The sequence below is a fragment of the Poeciliopsis prolifica genome, unplaced genomic scaffold (assembly GCF_027474105.1).
Source record: "Poeciliopsis prolifica strain line A6 unplaced genomic scaffold, Auburn_PproV2 SCAFFOLD097, whole genome shotgun sequence".
Lineage (NCBI taxonomy): Eukaryota > Metazoa > Chordata > Actinopteri > Cyprinodontiformes > Poeciliidae > Poeciliopsis > Poeciliopsis prolifica.
In genome coordinates, this window is record NW_026562472.1 from 596863 (window position 1) to 624253 (window position 27391).

General features: G+C 39.8%; 1 protein-coding gene and 1 long non-coding RNA gene across 2 annotated transcripts in view; both read left to right on the forward strand.

Annotated features, from left to right (window-relative positions):
• LOC129353783 (NLR family CARD domain-containing protein 3-like) overlaps positions 1-26217 on the forward strand; it is a 109013-nt gene extending 82796 nt beyond the window's left edge. The window contains 9 exon segments of the mRNA XM_055023227.1: positions 10947-11125; positions 11128-11296; positions 13299-13622; positions 13704-13805; positions 14343-14660; positions 20890-22639; positions 24314-24493; positions 25361-25534; positions 26061-26217. Of these exon segments, the coding sequence (XP_054879202.1) occupies positions 10947-11125; positions 11128-11296; positions 13299-13622; positions 13704-13805; positions 14343-14660; positions 20890-22639; positions 24314-24493; positions 25361-25534; positions 26061-26217 (3353 nt within the window).
• LOC129353786 (uncharacterized) lies at positions 5825-7654 on the forward strand. The gene is made up of 3 exons (XR_008605080.1): positions 5825-5930; positions 6026-6166; positions 7566-7654. It is a non-coding gene; the product is annotated as an uncharacterized LOC129353786 (long non-coding RNA).
• Positions 26218-27391: the final 1174 nt, after the last annotated feature.

Below are 27391 nucleotides of genomic sequence, written 5' to 3' on the forward strand. Positions count from 1 at the left end.
AAAACACAAGGTATCTTGCACTTTATACTCTCATTCCAGACACAGGGTTAAACAGAGCAAGTTGTACATCTTCACGGTCAGTTTTCTAGAGGCCTTGGTTCACGCTGTGAGATAACCCTGCAGAAACCTGTTGTCACTGCTTTCCTTCAGTGAGGCTTTCTGAGGAAGGAATCAATTCAACAATACAGAAACATTCTTAATTCTAAGACGAAATTAAACAATAAAAGCATATAATTAATGTTATATGCTTTTATTATATAACATTAATAAGAAAAGATACATTATAAAGATACATGAGAATAACAAATATTTGATTAATAACATCACAATTTATCCAACAACTCTATTAACTCAAATTTGCAGAGAAATAAAAGTTGAACTTTTCTCCCTTTGCAACAGAAACTAAAACACTGAGTAACATTTACAAACTAATTACAAACTAATTGATTTCTTTTTTGAACAATAAACACTTTGTTGCCTGAAATGTAATAATAGCATTTCTTTAATAAACTCTTGATAAATTGTAGCAAATAATTAATATTTCTAAAAACTCATGAGACTTCATAGAGTGCAGGACTGAGATGATTATTTCATTCAATTACTTAATTAGATGCAAAATTAATAAATTAGATAGTGAATAAGAGATTTTTATTTGCTTTACAGAATTTGTGAGATGTGAGGATACATATCATCGCATGGATCCTTTTTCCTCTCAGAGATCTTGTAGATCAAGTTACATTTTTCTTTCAAGCTGTTTTGAATACAATAACTAGGTTTGGGGGGCGTTAATATTTTAATCTATATCTGATATTCATGGACGGAAGTTGACGTCTTCTACAACAATAATGAGCAGTTCAGACTCAAAGTGAATCATTTCTAAGTACGTCTTTCTCAGCACCGGCTCCATCTTCCGTGTCCAGGATCCACTGATTTGGAAGGACAATTATCAATATTTTAAAATACATGACAGCCAAGAGGAATCGTGTTGATAAAAGTCATCCTTTCATGTTTTGAAATTTTTGGGGGGTTTGAATTCTGTTTCGGTAAACATATTTACGCACGAGAGGAAAGAGAGACAAATTTTCTGTAGATTTTTTGGTGGAAATGTTTTTAATCCTGCAGAAATTGAAGGGAGATTATCCCCATTTCTGAACTTAAACATGTGTTCTGGTGAAGCAGCAGTCACATTGAAACATTGAAGTATTATGGATATATGATTTTATGTTGTTCCTTTTAGTCTGCTTCCAGGAAGACGTCCTGCTCCATTTTTATGTCACTCTGCATGACTTGTAAGATTTGATCCTTTTCTTTATGCTGAACAAAATGTGTTTATTTGTCAAGGTGAAACGTCCGAGGGGTTCTGTTTGAGTCCAGTGACCAAAATGGAGCTGATAAGAACAGGAAGGCCCAACATTTTTGCAGGGAAAGTCAATTATCTCTGCAGGTTTTCCATGAAAACTAACTGGTAAGTCGTTGTCAGTTTGAGATTTTCTTCCCTCTGTGTCCTTCTAGATGAGACGCAGCCGCAGGAAAAAAAAAGACCAATGTTCACGTCCTCTACGGAACCAGAGACGGGACTTTCAGACGGGGAAACAGAACAGCCTTACCTCTGGTCATGTGCTCGGCCTCGCACATTTTGGGCGAGCCGTTGGACGCCAGGCAGCTGTAGCGACCGCTGTCCTCTTTGCTTTGAACTCCTGCGGAAAAGCAAAACTTCAACTGGGAATCCAGAAAATTAACCACCTGGCAAAACGAAATGTTACAATGGATTTTACACAAAGTCATGTTTGAATCACGTTTTTCTAGCATATTTTAGACCAAAAGTAGTAAAACAAAGTAAAGCGGCTGGTTCAGAATGCTGGCGCTCACATTCTCACTAAAACCAGAACCATGGAGCGGTTCTAAGGTAGAACACTTTCAAATACTCTTACCACTGAAATACATTAAAGACTTGTTGCGTCAACCTTCCAGACCACCCAGGTTGTGGTCTGTTCTGCATGCTGATAAGCAGCATTCAGCTTCTACTCACTGCTAACCTGGAACAAACTGTCAGAAGATGAAACCCTGAGTGAAAACTCATCTGCTTAGCCTGGTTTTAATGATGTAAAGCACTTCCAGCTGTCTCCTGTGTGTTATACAAATAAACCTGGGCTCAGTTTGAGATGATGAAAAAGAGGTTTTATATAGATGTCTGGATTTGAAAACATTTAAAATCCTGCATATGATAAACTGTCTTTAACCTCAGTTTAGTAAGATAAACGCTCGAGCCACCTTCTGTTTCTCCCCTCATCTGCATGCGGCCTCACCAGTATTCCCGTGTGGGAGTTGATTAGATGGGTCGCGTTGGCGTGACGAGGCTTGCTGATTGACTTGTTGTCCTTGAACCAGGAGTGCGCGGCGGGTGGGACGCTCTGCTGGTCCCGACAGCGCAGCTGGACCGCCGAGCCCGTCACCACCGAGGCAGGGACTTCACATGTGGGAGTTTGCAGTGGCACTGGGTGACAAAGTAAGAAAGGGTGAGTCAGAACTTTGGTTTGTCCAAAAACAAAAAACAAAAATCAGTTTATGTTTGTTCCTTACCCAAGACGTTGAGGGTCACATTGGTCTCGCCCAGGCTGACCGTGTCCAGGGACGCGCTGATCTCGCAGCGGTGCTCTCCGGCGTCCTCCTGGGTCACTCTGTGCTGGGTCACTCTGTGCAGGGTCACTCTCTGCTGGGTCACTCTGTGCAGGGTCACTCTGTGCAGGGTCACTCTGTGCTGGGTCACTCTGTGCAGGGTCACCGTTGTCCTGACCATGGTTGCTCGGCCTTCGAAGGGACCTGGGAGGAATGTTGGAAGGTCTTGAAAGCTGAGAATGTTGCAGAAGAAAGACTTTGCAATTTTTAATTTTTTTCCCCCACAGTAGCAAATTCAGCTGCAGTCAACTTTACTCAGAGCTGGTTTTAAGTCAAAACAAGTGAAGTGATATTGAACTGAAGGGATGTTTTCTCAGTGAATCCCAACTAAAGCGTAATCGTCCAACTAAAATCGAAACCTAAAGTTGTAGAGGTTCTGAAACTGAGAACAGAACAGAGGATTTGGTCCAATTTGCAGAAAAGTTGGGTATGATGAGTGGATTTGCATCAATGATACTAACTTAACTTGCCAGTTTCATAGTGTTAGCATTCAGAGCTGAAGCTCAAATAAACATGCTTCTTAATGAAGCAAGAGCCACAACTGGCTAATGAAGTGGAGGAGGTGGCAATAGGTCAAAGACAATCATTAACAGGATCTGCCTGCTGAGAGCTTGTGTTCATTACAATTCAGACTTAAAGATGGAAGGTTAACCTTCCACCACACCACTGACCTTCATCAGTAGTTGATGATTAAATCAGCTTATCTGATGTATGAGTGGGACGCAGCTGGGATTAAAACGAACCTCTGAAGCTTCCTTCAAAGTAGACGAAGGAGACATCTTTTGTCTTCTTCTTCCACTTGATGCGCGGGTTCGAGTCTCTTTCTGTGTGGAAGAGGCACAACAGCTCTGCATCTGAAAGGTGGGAGAGCGGACCAATCAGGGGCCTCCATTTTAATGGCCTGGTCTATTTATATCTGCCCGCTTTACTGTCGTGCAGAAAGTGGACAGAGGTCATAAGGTTCATTATGAGAAGGATTGTGACAGGAAAACATGTTTATATTTGTTTGTGCCATTGTCACTGAAGGCCTCTCTACATCGGTAGAGATATTTTCAGAGCAACAGTTTCCTGAACTAAAACAAGACATGAAATTTCAACAATGTTAGACAATCTGAAACACTAAAGTGACCAAAAACTGAACTCTGACTGGCCTAACATCAGTTTGAACTCGATGGGATGACTGTTAATAGTGTTAAATGTTTTCCACTGGTGGTCACTGGTGAATCATGCATATTTGATTAGAGGTGCAGGGCAGGGCTGGAATCCTGCTGATTCTTAAAAAGTGGTGAAACTGTGATTTCACTAAAGTACAATATCATGTGTGCAGAATTATAAAACAGCAATGAGTAATTTTACCCTGGTGAGTAACAGAGGCTTTTTCCGACCATTGTTCTTTCAAATGACAAATCTAAATTTATAAATAAAGCAAGAGGCCTTTATTCAGTGGATCAGTTTCCTGTTAGTCTATGACTTCCTGACCTGCCTCCACTGTTGCACCGCTATACGAGCAGAGCCCAAGAGGGCTTCCCACTACGCTCGTAACTTAGTTGCAAAATTAGTAGTTCTGTTTAGCCGCCTCAAGTTAAAGCTTGTCGGACCGATGGGGAAAGAGACCATCTAGGGAACGATGCACAAAATTAGGAGCCAGGCCGATGAGTTGCTCTACATTTCTGAAAGACGTTCACAGGCTTTAAGATTCAACTGGCAGATCAGGTTTTTGACTGTGTACACTGGAACGGCAGCCGTTATCCGCTGTTTTATTACACTCTTCCTACCTTTTGGCTCAACTTTCCCTGCTTTCTTCAGCATCGCCTCTCTGTATGCAAACAGAGAACAGAACAGAAAGAAAGGGACTGGGATCTCGCAGGTTCAAGTCCTGGGAGCAGGAAGTTGTCCTGACAACTTTATTGATATGAAGCAACAAGGTTATTCAATTTTTAAGCTTCCCTTTAGGTTTTTGATCGTCTTCAAAGACAAAAGTAGACAGCTTTCAGTTTGGTTGGCCCAGACAATAAAGTGCTGTGGGTTGAAATGGCAGTTTGGGAAATCTTCAACTACAGTCTGTGTAAAAATGTACTACAGCAAGGAGTAGAAATATTGCCAGAGGAGCGATAGATAAATTTAACCTCCTATCTCAAGCTATCCCTTTACTTTCCAGGATTTGAACCCTTGTCCTTGAATTGTAATGCCTTCACCTGTAGACCACACAATCTTACCCAATTTGAGAAACATATGTTGATGCTCAAGGCATGAATTTAAAATTTCACATGGAAGACTGACTTTATAGAAGTTGGAGGAGCAAGGTTGGCTTGTGGTTGAGTGGCTCACTGCATATAGACTGGGTTTCGGTTCCGATGGGTCTGAGTACAAGACCTGCTTGTGGTGTGAAACACATTCTGTATCCAGAGTGACAGCTAGAGTTTTAAAGTTTAATATGGAAGACTGACTTTGAGGTACTTGTAGAAGTTCGAGCAAATCAAAGGGTCGGTGCTTGGTTGGTGCACTGCATAAAGACATGGCTTGTGGTTCTGATGGGTCTGAGTTCAAGACCTGCTTGAGGAATGTGTGAAGCACATGTCAGGGAGGCTTTTTAAATGGGAAGATTCAATAGGGGAGAGAGAAAAAAAAAAAGCAGCAAATTAAATTTCACTCATCTGAAACTGAAATGATTATCAATTCATAAAAGTATTTTAATAACAATTAACAACCGATCTCTGATCCGGTTCTCTCTCTGACCCGGTTCTCTCTCTGACCCGGTTCTCTCTCTTATCCGGTTCTCTCTCTGACCCGGTTCTCTCTCTGACCCGGTTCTCTCTCTGACCCGGTTCTCTCTCTTATCCGGTTCTCTCTCTGACCCGGTTCTTTCTGACCCGGTTTTGTCTCTGACCCGGTTCTGTCTCTGACCCGGTTTTGTCTCTGACCCGGTTCTCTCTCTGACCCGGTTCTCTCTGACTCTCTTGTGTTCATGAAATCATTTCCTACATTCAGAGACTCAAACTGAAATGTTCTTTAGTGAAGAAGAAACTTCATCTGGTTCTGATGTTGAAGCTGCAGCTTGAATCCGTCTCAGGATTCGGATCAGAATCCAGTTTATATCACCGATCAGCATCACTGTGGCTCCAGAACCAGGCCTATCTCTACCTGTGCAGGCCGGAGGAGGCCAAGAGGTCAGAGGGCAGAACCAGAACTGGACCCGGTGCCACCATGTTGAAGTGTTAACCAGGTGCATTCTGGGAGTTGAGACGGATCAGATGGTAAAGCTGAAAGGCGGATCAGGGCGGCTGTTAAATCCAGCTCTGTTGATTTCAGGTCGACTCTCTGAACTTGTGCTTTTGTCTTGTTGCTGCAGGTTGTTTGTTGTTGACGTCAATGATTCGTTCTGGGAATCTGGAAAAACAGATTTCATGATCACTTTCTGGAAAGAACCCATAAAACCCTCTGGTAATTTTGTTGAGCAACCAGCATTTCACACCATGAAGAACTCTTAGAGGTGATGATCTCAATAATCTGATTCAACAACTTCAGTAAGATTTTCACTGCTTTCATTTGCAGAGCAGGAACAGAACCGAGTCAGAAACCTAGAAAAACAGAAAAAAAAAAAAACACAAATTGCAAAAATGACCCAGTATCTTCCCCTCAAACTGAGGCTGAGTGAACTTTTTAAAAGTAACAAATGAGCAGAAGACAGAAAGAGAGGTTCATTCCACATGGAAAGCCCTATCCTGCGTCAATTCATGCTAAAAATCCACATGTTGCCCCAAAAATCTCATGAAAAATATTTCAACTTGTTCCTGACAAAACACCGTGTTTTTCTGGGAGTCGGGAACACCGCGCTGTTCGCTGGCAGTAACTCTGATAATACCTGGCATGATATAATTATTTTAGAACCAAAAACAACTTTGATAAAATTATTTAACAAAAAAAATTTGTATATAACACAAAAACATCCAAAACAAAAGGAAAAGGCCATTTCACATTTAAAGATGATTTTTACATATATATCTTAAATATTCCTCCTTAACTAATAATAATAATAATAACAATAATAATAATACACGTATAGTATAACAAATTGGTATAAATATCTTTAACAACAGGATATTTTTACTAAATTGTGAAAAAGCAAACCATAGTAAAAATACAAATGAAAAAAAAAGATTAGAAACTGAAAAAGTTTTGAAATTTTTGCCATTTAGGAAAATGTTAAACTTTAAAAAATGTTGTGAACTATGTTTCAGATTCTTTATTGTTATTGTTATTGTTATTATTATTATTATTTTACTTTTAAATGAACTTTCTGGCCATAATTTAGCATCAGAGCTAAAAGGATAATTAAATGTGTAGCAGCTGAATGTTGTTAGCTATGCTAATGCTAATTAATGTCTATGGTGACCTTTGACCTTCCTGCCAGGGTTCTTGAATTATTCTGAAATGTTTGTAATTTATTAATCATTTGTTTTTTATTTAGAAAAGTAAACAAAAACTATTTTAAGCAGGATCAGGAACTGAAGTCGGTCATGTAGTGAAAGACGACTGGATGGATCCGACTGACTGAAACTTTAACAACAAACATCCACAAGTTACTGGATGATAAAAACTATTTCCTCCTTTCTGGGTCTTTTTCTTCTGCCCAGATCATCAACAAATGATTAATATCTGGATCAATACAGTGGAGATGCAGAGGAGATAATAATGTTCCTGTAAAGCTGATCACAGTCAAAAGACGTTTTTACACCAATTTTGAATCTTTGGAGGGAAACAAAACAAACTGACGGCTTTAAAACTTTTACACAGTAATGTTTCATTTTTAGATGTTGTTCATTATTATTTTACCTTTAATCTTCTCCTAATCTGCACTAATGAAACCGTTTCCTCTGTTTGCTTCTCAGGTTATAAATGAATGTTCAAACTGATTGAACTGGTGGATGAAGAACTGGAGGTTGCAGAGCTGACAGGCTGGAAAACCATCGATCTGTCCTTGTAACAGGTTGGCCTTTTACGGCTGGATTTTTCAGTGCAGATTGATGATATCAGGCAGAGTTTAGGTGGAACAGCAGGTTTATTCCTCCCAGCATCACAAACAATGTCACACTCTTGGTCTTACAAACATCTCAATGTCTCAATATCTCTCACAGGTGAAAATTACAATCTTAAATAGTCCCAGCTGTGACAGTTAAAACAATCTGAAAATTCATAAGATAATCCCATCTTACCCTGTTCCCCTTAATTGAATAAAAACATTTAACCACAACCACATCAACTTCCTTTTTATAAATATTTTTTTTTTTTATCCTTACCCTTACTAAAACACCATAAAACAGTACACCATAAAACAATACACCCCTCTCCCATTCTTCTCAATGGTCTCTCCCAGGACCTATATCATTGTCCAGCCCCTTAGGACAATATTTGTCCAAACATCCTGAGAGAACACATAAAAAGACAGGTGAGTCACTATATTAGCACATTCCATACCTAATAAATTATGCACATCATTTATTTAGTTTTATCCACCAATAGCTCATTGCTCTGAGTATCAATTCTCCTCTCTTCACAGTTAACCACCTCCACTGGCCAATGAGGAGCAGCTGTGCAGAGCCCAGAACAAAGGCTACACACCAATCCCTAAAATACTCAATAAATACAATTAAAACTTCCTGAGTGCAAAATGTTAATTTATAGATCTATTTTAAAAGTGCAGTGCTAAATAAGTGCATAGTGAGAAAGTGCAAATGTTTTTACAGTGCGATACAATACATTGAATAAATTAATTCAGTAATGAAGGCCTCTTCATTACAGTCCTGATCAGAACCAGAACCAGGCACCAACAGAGAGCAAATCAATCTCTAAAATGTCACATTTTAAGCTTTATCAGAAGCAGTTTGTTAGAAAATGCAGCACAGACATTAAATTAAAATATTGTAGAGTTAAAAGTGAGGCCGTCTGTGTGACAGATGAACCTCGACCCAAACTGAGGAAGGAGGAAACATTCCTGCACAGCAGAGACAGAAACTGATAAACATCTTCCAGTGAACGGCTGCAGCAAGTTAAAACCTGTTTGTAACTCTGCAGGTTTTTAACTGTCGTTGGAAACGTTTGAGACAAACTATTTGAACATCTTAAAGCCTCCAGGCTAAAAGAGACAAAGGTTAAAGAAGTTTATGTTCAGTAGTGAAGGAGGATCAGGTGAGTTAGTAACACGACTGGGATGAAGTTAGTTTTGTTCTGTGGCCTGTAAAGAACCGAGACGTAAACGCCTCACTACGTCTGACCCAGTGATGTTGGTTCTGAAGCTTTATTGGCCAATAGAGGAGCTGAAGGCAGATGGACTCGGTTTCATCCATCAGGTTTGCTAAATGTTTCCCAGGCTGGATGTAACTCTGGTTCTGATCCGTTTGGATCACATTATGGCTTGTAACGCCTGATCATTTTCAGCAGCGTGTTTTTATAAAACCAAATCTCATTATTTCTCAGGGTTCTGGTCGGTCCTGAAACTGGTAAACGGACCTGGAGGATCACAGAGACAGAAATGATTGAACTCCAACAAAACTGAAGAAACTGAAGCTCCTGACCTTCAACCTACTCACAGCTCCATGGCTGAATGAGGAAACTGAAGGTCCCGCCTTTCCTCAGAACTGGATCAGAACCGGTTCAGCAGCGTCTGAATCAGCCAATCAGCAGTGGAGTTTCTTCCTGCGTGTCTCTGCTGGTTCCAGTAGAAACGATGATCTGGTGTCAGAGGTGATCCGCTGCTGGGATCCGATGGACGACTCTCTGTTCTGAGAGGAAGATGATGATGATGATGATGATGATGATGATGATGATGATGATCATCCTCCTGCTCGGTAAGATCACCTTCCTCTATCTGCTCCTCATCCTCTCCAGTCTCTGTAAGCTGCTGATCAGACTCAGAGCTTCTTGGTTCTGGTCCATTCTTCTTATAACCGACCCTTGGTGACCTCAGCTGGTTGATGGTTCTGGTTCCAGCGACTCGTCTCTCACCAGTCCTCCCAGTAGATCTCACTGGTTTATTGTTCCTGGTTGGATTCTGGTCTCTTCCATCCAACCTGTGTCTCCACTTTGCTGTTTCCTGTCTGTATCTAATTTCTCTGGCTTGGGTTCAGCAGCTGATCTGGTTCTGATATTTTCTATCAGGTTGTAGTTCTGTCAGCTTCAGAACCACTGAGACCATACAGACCAGTAATCTGGACTTTAGCTCCCAGAAACATTAACCTCAGAAACCAGTGATGAATGTTTGCAGATGTTGAAGGTTCTGGTTTTCCTTCAAGTCTTCAATTTTTCACATAAATGTTCATTTGAATCCAAGATGGCCGCCTGGTGGTTGTAGTTTGTAGTTTATTTCTCCTGAATTCACCTCAGTCTCAGGTTGGTGGTCATAATGTTCTGCTGCTGATGCATGATGATGGTCTGACCATTAAAGGAGAATCAGGTTCCGTTGGGTTCTGGTTTACTGGTTTACTGGTTTCATAAAAACAAATCTGATCTATTGATGATATTCAGAATGAAATTATGAGTTTTTGTATCAAACAGCAATTCTTTAGTCAGTCGGAAAATTGCAACATACTGAGGCCAACATGTTCAACTAATCCTGGATCCTTTAACAAACATCTGGACTGTATTTATGACTAGAATTAAATTTTTAGACATCTGTGTTAAGATTGTAGTTGTGTATAAATCCTTTTGAGACGACGGCTCACAATGAGGTTCTATTGAAGTAATAAAATATGTAGAATATACAGAAATGTCCAAATTGTTGTTTGATCAACAAAGACGCATCTTTTTCACAGCAGAAAGTGACTGAAAGTTACTGGAAGGTTTACATTTTATAACTATAAAGAATCAGAACCAGAAATCACAGAAAAATATAGTTTGAAGAATTTTAGTTTTTCATAAAGTCACAGAAACAAAATCTGCCCCAACAATCACCAAGATACTAAAACTAAAATCTTTTTCATCAAATCTGTACAAGAGATAAAACAACCTGAAAACTGACAGCAGGATTTCTGCTAATAACCACAAACAGCAACTCTAAAAAACACATTCATGCTTTTTGAGTTTCATCTGTTTCAATCTTTCAGGTTTTACATTTTTAAGTTATTTTAATGCACTTTTATCAGTTTTATGACATATTGCTTAATGTGAGTTATGTGATCAGATAAGAGTTCAGTATCACTGAGCTGTTTAGCAGACAGACTGAAATCTTTCATCATTAGTGAATAACTGATCATTATTTCGTCTTGTGTCCTCAGTTTCCCAGCATGCTCTGGGAGGAGTGGTGGAGGTGAATCAGGGGGCGGAGTCTGTCCTGCTGCCCTGCATTTACTTTGGTTTTACACCTGATGAGCCGTTACTCATCTGGACTCGCAGTTATCTCAGTCCGAACTCCGTTCACCTACGGAGAGAAAACAGTGATGATCTTCAAAACCAGCGTTCAGAGACCGTTTCAGAGACACCTCCATGAATCCTGACGCTCTGGATTCTGGAGACTTCAGCCTGACTCTGAGGAAACCTCAGCAGTCTGATGGAGGAAACTACAGCTGCAGCATCTCTGATGAAAGAGAAGAACGGAACCTGAAACAGATTCACCTGAAGGTCAAAGGTCAGATAAACAAGCTGCACTCCCTATTTTAAAGTTCTATAAATGAATGAATTTGTTGAAATGAAAAAATAATTGTTCATAGTTCCTGAAACCATGGAGACCATTCCCATAATAACTCATTATAACCAAGAAATGGATGAATAGATTATTTCTATAATTAAATTATTAATACAATAATTTCTATAATCTGAGTTACTATGGAAACAGATTTATAACCTAGAACTCTGCTGTTAATTCATAACAAAATGGAAATGATTTCATTAATATTTCATGTTTCTTTAAGTCTCCATAATTGACTTCAGTCACTATTTTAGTCTTTAACAGTAAAGCAGTCGACTCTTTAATGACAGCAGCTTTATTCATATAAATAATAATATAAATAAAATATAAAATGATTTAGATAAATATTCAGCACCATTCTATAACTTCTTAAAAAGACTTTATATTTATTGAGATTATAAAACATGATTTATCACCTTTTTTACTTTTAACATTATTATTTATGTTCTGATGATCAACTGCATAAACTGAACATTTACAGGATGAATTTCCAGGAATATTTAGTATTTGTGTTTTTCATCTTCAGCCTCCACAGAACAAACAGGTTATAGATCTGCTATGTATAGATCAAAACCTCTGATGGATCAATAACTGTAACATGAACCACTGATGGATCAAAGTTTCAGATTTTATGTTGATCATTAAATGATTTTTCTCCCCGCAGACAGAAACTGAATGACGACATGAAAACAGAAAATGATCCAAACTGTTTCTGTTCATTTTGTTCTTTATTTCCTCTCAGCTTATCAGCTGGAGGTCAAGGTCACTGAAGGGTCAGATTCTGTTGTCCTGCCCTGCACAACATCATCCCAGCTTCCTGAGGACACATCAGTGGAGTGGACCCGTTCAGAACCTCGTTCCATGTTCATTCATGTGTTTCCTAACACAAGTAAACACTACGCCCAGCAGGACAGATTTTACCGCCACCGAACAGAGATGAAGAAAGATTTCCTGGGGACTGGAGACGTCAGCCTGACCCTCATGTATCCCACACACAGAGACGATGGACGCTACGTCTGCACCGTCTACAGAGGCCAGGACGTCCTGAGACACACCGTGGTTCTGAAATATGGTCAGTCCAGAGGATCAGGTCAGAGGTCAAAGCTGCTGATAAAGGTCAAAGGTCAGATAAACAAGCAGCACAATCATAACAAACTATGAACTTTATTCATAAAATAAAGTTCTAATCTATAAATGAATTTGATGAAATGAGAAAATTAATAATTGTTCATAGTTCCTGTAACCATGGAGACTATCCCCATAATAACTCATTATAACCAGGAAATGGATGAAAAGATTATTTCTATAATTAAATTATTAATACAATAATCTCTATAATCTGAGTTACTATGGAAACAGATTTATAACCTAGAACTCTGCTGTTAATTCATAACAAAATGGAAATGATTTCATTAATATTTCATGTTTCTTTAAGTCTCCATTATTGACTTCAGTCACTATTTTAGACTTTGACAGTAAAGCAGTCGACTCTTTAATGACAGCAGTTTTATTCATGTAAATAACAATATAAAATGAATTAGATAAATATTCAGCATCATTTTATGACTTCTTAAAAAGACTTTATATTTATTGAGATTATAAAACATGATTTATCACCTTTTTTACTTTTAACATTATTATTTATGTTCTGATGATCAACTGTATAAACTGAACATTTACAGGATGAATTTCCAGGAATATTTAGTATTTGTGTTTTTCGTCTTCAGCCTCCACAGAACAAACAGGTTATAGATCTGCTATGTATAGATCAAACCCTCTGATGGATCAATAACTGTCACATGAACCACTGATGGATTCAAGTTTCTGATTTTATGTTGATCATTAAATGATTTTTCTCCCTGCAGACAGAAACTGAATGACGACATGAAAACAGAAAATGATCCAAATGTTTCTGCTCATTTTGTTCTTTATTTCCTCTCAGTTGATCAGCAGGAGGTCAAGGTCACTATAGGGTCAGATTCTGTCGTTCTGCCCTGCGCAACATCATCCCAACTTCCTGAGGACACATCAGTGGAGTGGACCCGTTCAGAACCAGAATTTATGATGGTTCACTCAAGCAGCAACCAAAGAAACCAGGACAAACTTTACCGGAACCGAACAGAGATGAAGAAAGATTTCCTGAGGACCGGAGACGTCAGCCTGACCCTGAGGAATCCCAGAGACGGAGACGATGGACGCTACGTCTGCACCGTCTACAGAGGCCAGGACGTCCTGAGACACACGGTGGTTCTGAAAAATGTCAAAGGTCAGTCCAGGGAATCAGCTCAGAGGTCAGAGCTGCTGAAAAAGGTCAGAGTCAGTTTAATATTTCTCTGTTTTTCCACAGAACCCTTTCCATCTTGGGCCAAAGCTCTGCTGGTTCTGTTGGTTCTGGTTCTCATCGTCTCTGCAGGCGCTTTATATCATTTTAAATATTATTTCCGGCCAGGTGAGTCTGAATGTTTCTGACCCAGAATGTTGTGAGAGGTCATGTTACCTGTCCTAAAAGGTCAGAGGTCAACGGTTCATCTTCTCATCAGTTAAAATCTTTCTGTTCAATTCATGTTCAGATCAAATGCAGCGTAGTTAGAAACATCATGAACAGAACCAGAACCAGCAGCTGCTCAGTGTTTCAACTGTTTTTCAGTTTTCTGAATGTTTGTTCCAGATTTATAGTGCATAGAAGCTGTATGCTGCTTCTCCATGATTGGTTCTGGTTCTGGTTGTAGAGCAGAACCAGAACCTACAATTCAGTTCTGCCTTCAGAACAGTTACATCCCCCCCAAACTGTCTTAGAGATGAAACTCTGCTGTGGGATTTTTCTCTCTGACTTGAACGTCTCAGTTATAAGGAAACATTTTCACTAGAAATACCTTCATGGTCTCTGACCTGATGGGTCCATCCTGGTCCAGGAGGAACTCTGTCTGTCTTTCTCTCTTTGTTTCTGTCTCTCTTTCTCTCTCATCTTGTCCTCTGTGTCTCTCAGCTTCACTGAAAGTTGATTCAGGGGTTAAATCTGTCCTGCTGCCCTGCAAACCCAAAATCTACCTGCCTAGAGACGCTAGAGTGGAGTGGAGGAACGGAGAGAACAAGACGGTCCATGTGTATCCAAACGGTTCTGATGATCCTGAAGAACAGAACCTGACCAGCAGAACCAGGATGGATGACGACCCACTGAAGACTAAAGACCTCAGTCTGACTCTGGACCGTCCCTCAATGGCAGACAGCGGGATCTACACCTGCAGAGTCTCCATCAGGAAACGAGTCATTCTGGTGAAGAAACGGGTTAATCTCCAGGTCAAAGGTCAGTGGTGTAAATACTGGATTTTTTTCAGTCGGATGATTGGTGGTGATCAATAGAGATAATTGGCTGATTAGAAGGTCAAAGGTTAATGTGATGTAATGAGTGAGGAAGAAGAGGAACCAGATCAGGAGGTTCAGGATGATAAGGGACCAGAGTCCTGAAGAAGCAGCTGGAGACTTTGACTAGGACTGCTGGAGACAGCAGTTACTGTTCAGAACCACCAGACAGGTCAGAACCATCAGAACTGAAGTTCCTGCAGCCTGGAAGCAGTGAACATGTTGTGAATTTAGTTTTCTTGATAAAATTCACACGGCCCAGATGAGACTGGAGAGCAAAGAGATTGTAAAGAAAGGTGGAAGAGGTTTGGATGGATGGTATTGTGGTTGTTTAGTATCTCATAGGGTCCAGAGTCTTGGCAGTATCGTCCTCTGGCAGGAATCTCTGCTCCTACTGGACGACATCAGCTGCTTTTGCTCTGACTGAACATTTGAATCTCGACATGTTGGAAAAAGTTTTCCAAAAAACAACAAACTGTCATTTTGTTGGGTTTGGAAAGGGCTGCACAGAGGTGCAATTGGTAGCACTGTTGCCTTGCAGCAAGAAGGTCTTGGGTTCGATTCCTGGTCTCTCTGCATGGAGTTTGCATGTTCTCCCTGTGCATGATGGGTTCTCTCCGGGTTCCTCCCATAGTCCAGAAACATGACTGTCAGGTTAATTGGTCTCTCTAAATACTCTCTAGTTGTGAGTGGATGCTTGTTTGTCCTGTTTGTCTCCGTATTGCTCTGCGACAGACTGGCGACCTGTCAAGGTGACCCCGCCTTGTTCCTCTTGTCCGAAACGTTGACTGGAGATGAATCAACACCTCCTGACCATTAGAAACAAGGCTGTTAGAAAATGGATGGATGGTTTTTGGAACCACAAAATACCAGAGATTCTTTTGGCAGATTAATCTCAAACATTTATTAAAAAGAATCAAAACAAAAAGTGAAGTTGGTATTAATTTAGGGCTGCACAGTGGTGCAGTTGCTAGCACTGTTGCCTTGCAGCAAGAAGGTCCTGGGTTCGATTCCCGGCCGGGGGTCTTTCTGCACGGAGTTTCCATGTTCTCCCTGTGCATGATGGGTTCTCTCCGGGTTCTCCGGCTTCCTCCCACAGTCCAAAAACATGACTGTCAGGTTAATTGGTCTTTCAGGATTCTCCCTAGGTGAGTGTATGTGTGCATGGTTCTGATTGTCTTTGTGTTGCCCTGCGACAGACTGGCGACCTGTCCAGGGTGTACCCAGCCTCACGCCTGAAACGCTGCTGGAGATGGGCACCAGCACCTCCCGAACTCGTTAGGGAGAAGGGTGATCAGAAAATGGATGGATGGTATAAATGTAGATAAAGTCAGACAAAGCTCAACTATACTGACAATAAAACCTGTCAAGAGTTGTTAAACTTATGACAATATTCATATGTATGATGTATTTCATTGTTTAACAACTGAGATACTCATGTTGGTCGTGAAAAGCATAGAATATATTTGATGGGCTTTGATTAGGACAAGCTTTCTTTCCCATATAATGATTGAAAGGCTTCCTTTCAGAGTTCTTTCTGTTTCTTATTTCAACTAAAGAAACTACAAAGCTGTAGCCCGTGGAGGTGCATACTGCATTATGTCAACATATATATGTTTAAAAATCTTAACTCTAAATGTGTGGTGGTGAACATCTGAATCAAACTGTTTAAAGCTGATAGGAGTTGACAAAAACATCTTGAGGTGAAATTAAGCAGTTTGAGTCCAATTTACACGTTGCTGAACCAGAGAATATGGATTTGTCTCCATCATGTGGCCAGATATGATCACTGCACTATGGAGGCATGTTGATTCTCCTTTGGTCTATGGAGTTTTATATGTGCAAAAATGAAAGTTTTATTTGGTTTTATTCAAACAAAGAAGCTCCGATTCTTGGTAGACTTTGAAGAATTACTCAGACTGATGTGTTCAAGTATGAGAACAATTTAGATTCTATTTGAAACACAAACTTGTGAAAAAATAGAGTGAGAAATCAGAAAATATGTCCATACATACAGTATGGAATCTACAGCTGTCCACTTTCAGATTCACCTCAAACAGCTGATTGTCTTAGTGAGGTAACTACAGGTTCAGCTCATCAAGTTGAACTTTACCAAGATCTCTGCCTGCTGCAGCACAGCATCGTTCCCGGTGTCCATAGAGCAGATCTCTGCTGAACAAGAACCTCCAGACTCTGAGACGCCCTTCATAAGCCCAGCAGTACTCTGGGAAATCTCACCTCATGATGGAAACAACACATAAACTTTAACCTTTTCACACAATGAAGTTTAATGTATCAGCTTCTACTTCAACCATCTATATGACCGTAGTTCTATCTAGTCTGTGACTGGAAATACAAAAATGTCAAATCATATCACTGTAATCAATAAATGCTAAATAATTCCCAGCAAACTGAACCAAATGAATAAATGAATATATTGTAAAGACGTTTCACTAAACACAAGATGAATAAACATCATAATAAAATGAGAATATTTAATATTAATTAAGACAGTATTAATATCACTCAAATTGTAAAAAGATGCATAAGAGGCATATTCTAAAATGCAGTCCTGAAATAAAAAGATATAAAACCACAAAAGTTTTAGCACATACTTATCATCTCCAGCAGAGACATACAGCAGATCCTGTATTCTGTCCTAAAAAGACATTTTGGAGGGAAAATCTCAGACAAACTTCATTAAAGCAACAACATTTCACTCTAACCAAACCCAAACTTTTTAAATCAACTTTGTAACAGTTGACATTACATTTTTATGCAGCAGAAAAACAGTTCAAAGTATTTTAATGTTATAATCAGTACTGAGGGAGAGATAGCATTAGCACACGTCTGACCAGCAGCTTCTGTTGGGCTGCAGCAACGTCACTAAAACCTGCTTTGTGCAACATCAGTAAAAGAGCTTTCCTGTTGGCCTCAGAGCCTCATGAGGCGAGCATCACACTGGTTTTATTTTATTATGGTATTTTTTCTGTTACATGATCCATCAAACCATATCAAATATCAGAGTTATTACCTGCAGCTGTGTGGAAATATGAAAAACATGAAAACCAAAACTGTTTTTGTGGCGCTCATTAAAAACGCATCAGATTGTTGCCATGGTAACCAAACAATATATGAAGATTGTTTGTTGAACTTTTACAAAATTAACTTTCCAGCTCCTTAAAATCTTACATTTGAATGTTAAATAATTTAAAGTCTTTGAATTTCTGTATGCTGAAAGCATTAAATGAAATTGAGCAGCATTGATAATCTCAATAAATGTTATATTTCTATATCTATGATCTATGTTAAAATGTTAAAATGTTAACATTTATGGGCCCTCAAGGCGTGGGCTGTCTTGTGGACTTAATTTGGATTTAACAGAAGTGCAAATAATTTATATTTATTTTAATTTAATTTTTTTCATTTTATTGTTTTTAAGACTTGATAGCTGTGGTTTTAAATACCATTTCACTGGTGATGTTTTCCTTTAACATATAATTATTCATTAATATTCTTATATTTCCTGTCAACTTAACATCTTTTAAGTTGACAGGAAAACCGCCTCGGCGCCCCGACCGCCAGGCTGAGCAAGATTTCTGGGGAAAATACTGGAAATAAAATGACCTCAGCTGCAAACTCCCTGCTGAACTTCTCAAAACAGTAACAGGTCAGAAGTGACATAAAAGGTACCATTAGTTAAACTCAGCTATGTTTTATAACAATCACTGTGAAACTCAGGGTTTCTATGTCTCAATAGAAAGTGACATTAAGGAGTTAACCAGACTTTTAATGTTCTGTCGACACGTTCTCAAATTGATTCCCAAATAACTTTTAGTTGAACACAAAAACCACCCAGCTCTTTGGTCAAAGCATCATGTTCTGCTAATTCTGCAGACACTTCATAGTCAGATAGAGACTGAGTTTCCAGTTCACTCAGTGGGGCTGCATCCTGAAGGTTTGGTGGTTGACAAAAAAAAGATTACAGACTAGACTACAGACTTTGTAGACTGATGGGGCCCTGAACGAAATTTGGTTTTGGGGCCTTTTGTTTATGCTAACAATGTGGATCGGTTGCAATCAAGAATAGAATATTAGAATATTAGATCATTCGCACACCTGCTATAAACGTATTACATCTCTGATGGTGATGTTTGCATTATATTCTATGCATGTATAATATAGCATACATTTATCAGCCAGTTGTTTTCTGAGTGCTGGTTTCCTTAATTCTGGGGGATCGTGATCTGCTAATAATTAGCCCATCTTATCCCCTGATCTTATTTTTGTCAGTGTGACCCTTAGCGGCAGGCTGTAAAAGAGGAGTCTTGAGGCGGAGAGATGCAGTGCAGACCAACCAGGTGTTTAATCACCAACATTTAAACAAACAATCCTGCATACAAAGGGGGAAAATGCATTCCCGCAGCAGCCACACCCACATGTGGGCGACCTGCTGGCTTTTATAGTCCCTGGCTGCAACAATTCACAGCCTCCAAACAGCAGGATAAAACAAAATACATATACACAAACAAGACAATACATCTTCACATAATATTAAACACTTCATTTCATAGCAATCATTTCATTTCTAAAAATATTCATAAATATCAGTCCAATTAGTAAATTCTAAAAGTCACAGTGCTTTGCTCCCCCTCTATATTTGGTCTCTCCCAGAACCCTTATAAGGAAAGAACTGAGGTAAGCCAAAGTAAACAATTAAAACATTTAAACTGTCTTCCTACATGTAATGAAGACCTTCATTACAATCAGCAAAGGTTTAAAAATCAGCCTTTGTCCTCTTCTGCTCTGCAGTGAGACGTTTAACCAACAGACCAGCCCACAAGGTCATGTCTGAATGTTTACAGTTAACAATATTCACTCCACTGTTGCCAACTCACCAACTTTCTTCATATATTAGCAAAATTTCAGACAGGAAAAAAAAATGGAACTGGCCAAATCCAAAATCGGCAGGTCAAGTTTTTTTAAGATCGGTAATCGGCCAGAAAACTGTAATTGGTGCAGCTCAACATACATACAGTATTTATGACATTCTATGATTAAATTAATTTATCTTAAGCATAACTCCAATTGCTAAAGAATTTAATTTACACCAGGTGAGTCTTTCTCTCCTGAGAATGTGGACCGGTACCAGTACCGGGTTGAATCTGAGCCTTCAAATGATTTTAATAGAAATTTCACAAACTTAGAAGTTGATGTAAAATAATGTTTGTTTTAGTCACAAAATGATCAGCAGCAAACAACAAATCATCAACTGCAGCTTAGAGCAGCTCATTGATATATTAATGCAGCAGCCATGAAGCCTGATGGAAAACATTTTCCTAGATGTCAAACATTGACAAGTTTTAATTATTATCAAACATTATCGAACATGACGTTTTGAAGCCAAAATACCTCAGAAATATTCAGAGCCAAGCAGGAGAATCAACTCATTTCAAGTTAAAACTCAGTTTCACTCAAAGACACAACCATAAATGTTTGGCTGTTGAACTGAATCATTCAAAGTCGCTATAAAGCTAATTTTCTATTAGCAGCTTCACTAATCTCTTTTATCAACATGACATTACCAAGACATTAAAACAAACCTTATCTTGTTTTTTTCTATTATTCCTCTTTTCTTCCTCCCTAAAGGATAAGTCCTTTATTAGACATTGTTTTGCCAACTTATCTTCTGACCGGAGCTTTGGACATTTAGATTCTCTCTGCACATTGCAGCTCATGTTACTGTTGAACTGTGGGGTTCCTATTGAGGCACCAGGGGGCCCCACAAGCAATTCTTTATTTCTTTTTGTCCATATGATAATGATTTCTACATACGTTAACAAATATATTGTAAAACCAAATCACTTCATGGTGAAATTGTGTGTTTTTGTTTTTGTGATGACATATAAATCGTTATTAAAATAAAATCAGCTCCACTGAGGGGCCCCTTGGTGGCCCTACGGCCCTTAGCAGCTGCTTAGTTTGGTTATGTCTTGGGCCGGACCTGAGACTGATATCAGAATAACTTTCATTGAATTTTCTCTAATCATTGAATTATGTTTCCTTCATAGAAGTTTATGAAGAAGAACCAAACTGTCCACTTTATTAGTCCAGTTACTTGTTAAAATATTGCAAATTGTTTTTATTTTGTTTGTTTTTCTTTCTTTTTTCAGATATTGTTGGTCAGTTAAAGAGTCTTAAAGAGTCTCTGAAGATGAAGATCCAAAGTCTCTCTGAAGGCGTCGCTGAACTTGGAAATAAAACCGATCTGAACCAGATCTACACTGAGCTCTACATCACAGAGGGGTCAACTAGAGAGGTCAACCAGGAACATGAGGTCAGACAGATTGAAACAGCATCCAGGAAACAAGAAACAGTCAGAAGAGAAGACATCTTTAAAGTCCCACCTGGAGGAGATCAACCAATCAGAACAGTGATGACCATGGGCGTGGCTGGCATTGGGAAAACACTGTTAACACAGAAGTTCACTCTGGACTGGGCAGAAGGCAAAACCAACCAGAACATTGATTTCATATTTCCATTCACCTTCAAAGAACTGAATTTACTGAGAGAGAAAAAGTTCAGCTTATTAGAACTGATTCATAAATTATTTTCTAAAACCAAAGGAATCAGCAGCTTTGAATCGTTCCAGGTTCTGTTCATCTTTGATGGTCTGGATGAAAGTCGATTTAGTCTGGATTTCTACAACAATCCGATCCTGACTGATGTTACAGAGTCCAGCTCAGTGGATGTTCTGCTGACAAACCTCATCAGGAAGGAACTGCTTCCCTCTGCTCTCCTCTGGATAACCACACGACCTGCAGCAGCCAATCAGATCCCTGGAAAGTGTGTTGACATGGTGACAGAGGTCAGAGGGTTCACTGACCCCCAGAAGGAGGAATACTTCAGGAAGAGATTCAGAGATGATGAAGAGAAGGCCAGCAGGATCATCTCCCACATCCAGAAATCCAAAAGTCTCCACATCATGTGTCACATCCCCGTCTTCTGCTGGATCACTGCTAAAGATCTGGAGGATGTGATGGAGACCAGAGAGAGAGAGAAACTACCCAACACTCTGACTGAGATGTTCATAAAGTTCCTGCTGGTTCAACTCAACATCAAGGAGGAAAAGTATGATGGAGGAAAAAAGAGCAAATCTATCTGGAGTCCAGAGAACAGGAAGCTGATTGAGTCTCTAGGAAAACTGGCTTTTGATCAGCTGCTGGAGGGAAACCTGATCTTCTATGACAAAGAGCTCACACAGTGCGGCATCAACATCAAAGATGCTGCGTTGTTCTCAGGAGTTTTCACTGAGATGTTTAAAAGAGAGAAAGGGTCACGCGACGTCTCCGTTTACTCCTTTGTTCATCTGAGCATCCAGGAGTTTCTGGCTGCAGTCTACATGCTCCACTGCTTCACCAGCAGGAAGTCAGAGGAGATCAAGACGTTCCTGGGAGACGAATACAGAGAAACATCTCTAGATGAGTTCATGAAGAAAGTCATGGAGAAATCCCTCAGCAGTCAAAATGGCCACCTGGACCTGTTTGTCCGCTTCCTTCATGGTCTCACTGTGGAGTCCAACCAGAGAGTCTTAGAAGATCTGCTGGGTCAGACAGAGACCAGTCCAGAAACCATCCAGAGAATCATCACCAACCTGAAGGAGATGAACACTGATAGAATCTCTCCTGCCAGAAGCATCAACATCTTCTACTGTCTGGTGGAGATGAACGACGTCTCATTTTATCAGGAGATCCAACGGCTGCTGGATTCAGGGAAGGAGCTCTCAGAGTCTGACTGTTCAGCTCTGGCCTTCATGCTGCAGATGTCAGAGGTTCTGGATGAGTTGGACCTGGAGAAGTACAACACATCAAATGATGGACGACTGAGACTGGTTCCAGCTGTGAGGAACTGCAGAAAGGCTCGGTGAGTCCAGATGTTTTCATTGTGTGATGCTGATTCAGCTCTATTGTCCTCCTGTTTCTTCTTCTGTCTTCAAGTTGATTCTGGATGTTTTTGCTCTTTATCTACTTCCTTCATCCTCTGGATTATTTCAGCCAATCAAACATCTAAACATTCAGCTCATCCAGGACAGATGCAGCTTCTGGTTTTAGACATGTTGATTATTTTAAAAATATTTAACTTTTTATCAGTTTTCAGGTTGAAATGAATAGAAAACCCTGAACTCTAGAAAATCTATTTTCTCTAAGATCCAATCAGCCAGAGAAACTTTTAAACTTTAAACTCTTCACTCATTGAGCCGCTGCTCCATCATTCATATTATTATCAATTATTTTTGGGTTTAATAAAAACATTGACCATTAAAATAAATCATTGCATTAATTATAAACTATGTGAACAGTGTTGATCTTCATCATCCTCTCCTCTTCCTCCTCCCTCTAGTTTCCTCTGAGTTTGTAAATGAGACCAAAATGTGGTTTTTGTCGTCTGGTTCCAGAAAAAGTTCTAGTTTCTGTCAGATCCTCCCAAAGCTCTGAGAATCTGCTTCCAGAGCTGGAACCATTTTCCTCATCAACTCTTCATCTGCAGCCTTTGTTGAAGCTGTTAGCTGTCCTCCATGAAGACCTGCAGAGACATGAGCTTCAACTCTGGAGACATCCAGCCTCTTCTAGTTACTGGAGAACTTTCACTGCTTCACCATGAAATGCTGCTGGACCCAAACGCTCCGTCTCCTCCAGGGGTTTTGCTCTTCAGCTCTTTAGGAGTTTAGCAACAATTTCTCCTCACATCCAAACCTTTGTTCCTCTGAGACAATGGACAGACCACTGCAGAGACATGTGTCCCCCTTCCAACCAGTTTGTCCCAGTTCCTCTCAGATGGACAGTCTGAGAGGACGGTTCTGACCCGAAGGAGCAGCAGGACCGGTTCTGCTGCTGCTCTGCAGGACAACCAGAACAACGTGAAGCTTTTAGCTGCAGCAGGTTGACGACTGTCCACTTTCTACTTTGTTAAAGCATCAAATCCAGCAGATGAACGGAGACAGAACTGGAGCATCATGTGTTTGTTCTGCTCCCAGTTTCCTCTGTGGCAGCATTTAATAACCTGCTGCTGGGAAACATGTTTTCTATACAATATATTACTATTATTAATGATGATGCAGCAGATATTGGCTCAACAAACCCAGAGATGCCAGAGGTCCACAGCAGCTGGACTTCCTGTTCTGCTCACTTCATTTATAACTCACTTCCTGCTTGGTGGAAGATCTAAACGGTCTAGTCCAAGTCAGAGCTGTGAGCAGTTCCTCCTCCTCTCCATCATCTCCAGTCGTTTCCTTCATTCAGCTCAGTCAGCCTCTTCATCAGCTGCTGCAGAGAAACTGAACTTTCCTTCACTGATGATAGAAGATCTTCAACATCTGACTGCAGCTGAAGGTCTGAGGACATGAAGCCTGGACCAGAACCAGAACCAGAACCTGGACCAGAACCAGAACCAGAACCAGAACCTGGACTCTAACCAGGAACTGCACAGATTCTCTGTGGGGTCAAACTCAGATGATGACATCACTGTTATCATATTTTAGTCTGTTTATGATCCAGATTGATTTCATTAGAACTGAATTTATTTCTTCTCTAATCACAGACTTGGTGGCTGTTCGCTGGAAAAGGATGAATGTGAAGTTTTGGCCTCGGCTCTGAAGTCCAACCCAGATCTGACTGAACTGGAAATAAATCAGATCTACATACTGGGAGGTGGAGAATCTGATATGAAGCTTCTGGTTGAGATCCTGGAGAATTCAGTCAGTAAAGTGAAGATTCTGAGGTTTGTTTTCCCTATTTATGCTATAAAATCATTTATTGATTTTTTAATCAATAGTTAATCAATTTAATGTTAATATATATTATTTTAAAACAACCTGTTTAATCATGAGAATAAAATCTCTAAAACTTTTGACCTTATTAATTATTTTCTTATTTCAGACTGTGAGATTATTAAACTTTGTTTTTCAGTTTTTCTCTTTAAAATGTTTTTGATGAACAAAATGAGTAAAATAATTGAAATGCTGTGAATGAATGATGGAGATGTTTCAGTTTGGTAAAGATTCAGATGGTTTTATTTCTGATTCTTTACATCAGAATGAAATGTTGATCCTCCAGAGCCACAAACACTGACGAGTTCAAATCTTCATTAATGAACGTCTAAGAAACCACTGATTGTAGAAAAGCAAATCTAGATGCAATGAATGAAAGTGAGGTTTGCAGCAGCAGCAGGTTCCTCAGCTTTGACTTGAGGCTGTGGTTCTGTTGGGCCGGGTCAGAGAGGAACCGTCTCCTGAGGAAATAATGGCCTCCATTGGCTTTCAGCAGCTTAATAGGAATCCAAAGGCCATTAATGAAGAACCTGACTGGTTCTGATCCAGTTACCAAGTCGGGTCTGATGATCAGGAACCAGCAGAAATAGCTCAACTCATCCAGACTGATAGAAAACTTTGAGTTTCTTTGTTAATCAAATGTTCTGGTTCTGCTGGTTTGGACTCTTTAAACCAGTTTGACTGGATCAGATGTTAGAATCAGTTCATCATGTTTCTTTTACATTCAGGGAAATTAATTTATACATTTTATTATTGATTTGTTCATATTTCAGTTTTAACTGCATCCTGTTGCTTCACATCTTTTATTCTTTATTCAGATTGGATCAATGCAGTTTATCAGAGACCAGCTGGACATCTCTGTTCTCAGCTCTGAAGTCCAACCCGACCCATCTGACAGAACTGGACCTGATCAGAACCAACCTGGAAGGTTCTGGACTGAAGGATCTCTGTGGTTTTCTACAGACTGAAGGCTGCAGACTGGAGACATTGAGGTATTTTAATGATACAATTATTGATATTTCTGTGAATAATTCTATATAATTGATCATAAATCAAAGTTTATTTCTTCTGATCTAATCAATATTTTCTGAGTTTGTTCCTGGACTTGGATCCAGAGTTTAATTTAGTTTCTCTGTGTAACTGAGTTGGACCTGCTGATCTGAGGTCAGAACAGGACAGCATTCGGACCCCAGTGTGTAGAAATCCCCCTCATGTCAAGCAGGTCAAAGGTCATCCAGTCTAGAAAAGTGAATTCCTGGAATCTGACAGGAACAAATCAATAATCAATAATAGATGCTTCAACACTTTGATCAGAACCTGGAATGATTTTATTGACTAAAATCCTCCAACACATCATGACCCAGTACCAGGTTCTGGTTCTGGTTCTGGTTCTGAAGTCAGCAGGTCTTTATTGGAGCAGCAGCTTGTTGGCATTAATATTCATGAGAATCTTTAACTGGTTATGTTGGACTGGTTAACCTGCATCCTGTTGGTTCACATCTTTTATTCTTTATTCAGGTTGAGGAGCTGCAGTTTGTCAAAGATCAGCTGTGATTATTTGGTCTCAGCTCTGAAGTCCAACCCGACCCGTCTGACAGAACTGGACCTGAGAGGAAACAGCCTGGAGGAATCAGATGTTCAGCAGCTGAAGGATCTTGTAGAGACTTTAAAGTAAGTAAATGTTTGCAGTGAGTCCAGCTGCTGTCAGCATATTGAACTAAACCCAGTCAGCATCAAAGCAAAGATCCAGTGTTCCCAGTAAAGTTGCAGCTTCTCAGTGGGAGGAGAATGGGTCAGGCTTCCTGATTGGACACAGCAATCAGCCAATCAGAGGAGCAGCAGCTTGCTGTGTCCATGTCTCCAGGACGTCCAGCTGGACTCCAGCGTCCAGCGTCCAACATGTCTAGAGACAGTGGTCCTCATTCATCAAACAGCAGCAGATCTGATCTCAGACCTGCTTGTTCTCTCAGTTCAACAGGAAACAACTGATCAGGTTCATCTTGGTCACAGCTCTGAGATCAGTCTGACTGGAAACCATCTACTGGATGTGCTGCGTCACTGACTGCTACTGGAAACACTCACTGATCTGCTCTCCTTCCTTCTTCTCTCTGCAGGTGGAAGTAGTGATGGTCTCTGTAAAGTAGAGAACGTCTCTGTGTCCTGCTGATCCTCACAGGTTGAAGCTTCAGCAGTATGATTCTAAAGAGACTGACTGGATCATGACGATGACCTCTGACCTCAAAGATTTTCCTTCTATTTATTTTCTCATGTCTGTCATTTAGTGTCTGATATTGTTTGTCTCTTTGGATCAATAAAGATCCAATTCAAACTGGGCTCCATTTAGAGGCTTCATGGAGTTTTGATCTGAACTGGATTCAACTGGAAAGTTGATCTTTTTCTCTCTGATTCATTTTCATCCTGGAACCAGAAATGGTCTGAGAATGGAAACATGGGAATCATTTCCAGTTCAGCTTTAAAGTCATGAAAGACTCTTCAAACCTCTTTTCTCTGCTGCTTCCTTCTGTTGACATGAAAATGTTCCTCAAAGCTCCACAGATAAAAAGATGTTTTACTGGAAACGGCAGAGAAACTTCAGCTTCCATCACAGAAACCAGTTTAACCAGTTTAGAACTGGATGTCCCACAGAAACTCTGATCTTGGAGCAGTTTTCAGGAACATCCATCTTATAATCTGAATAAAAATACATATATATATTTTATAGGCATTCTAAAAGTATTTAAATAATTACGTTTTTCATCATAGTCATTGATTCTCGGTGCTTTAATATTTCTCAGTTTGTTTTTACATTTCAGTTTCCAGTTAATCTAGAGAACATTAGGGGGAATGGA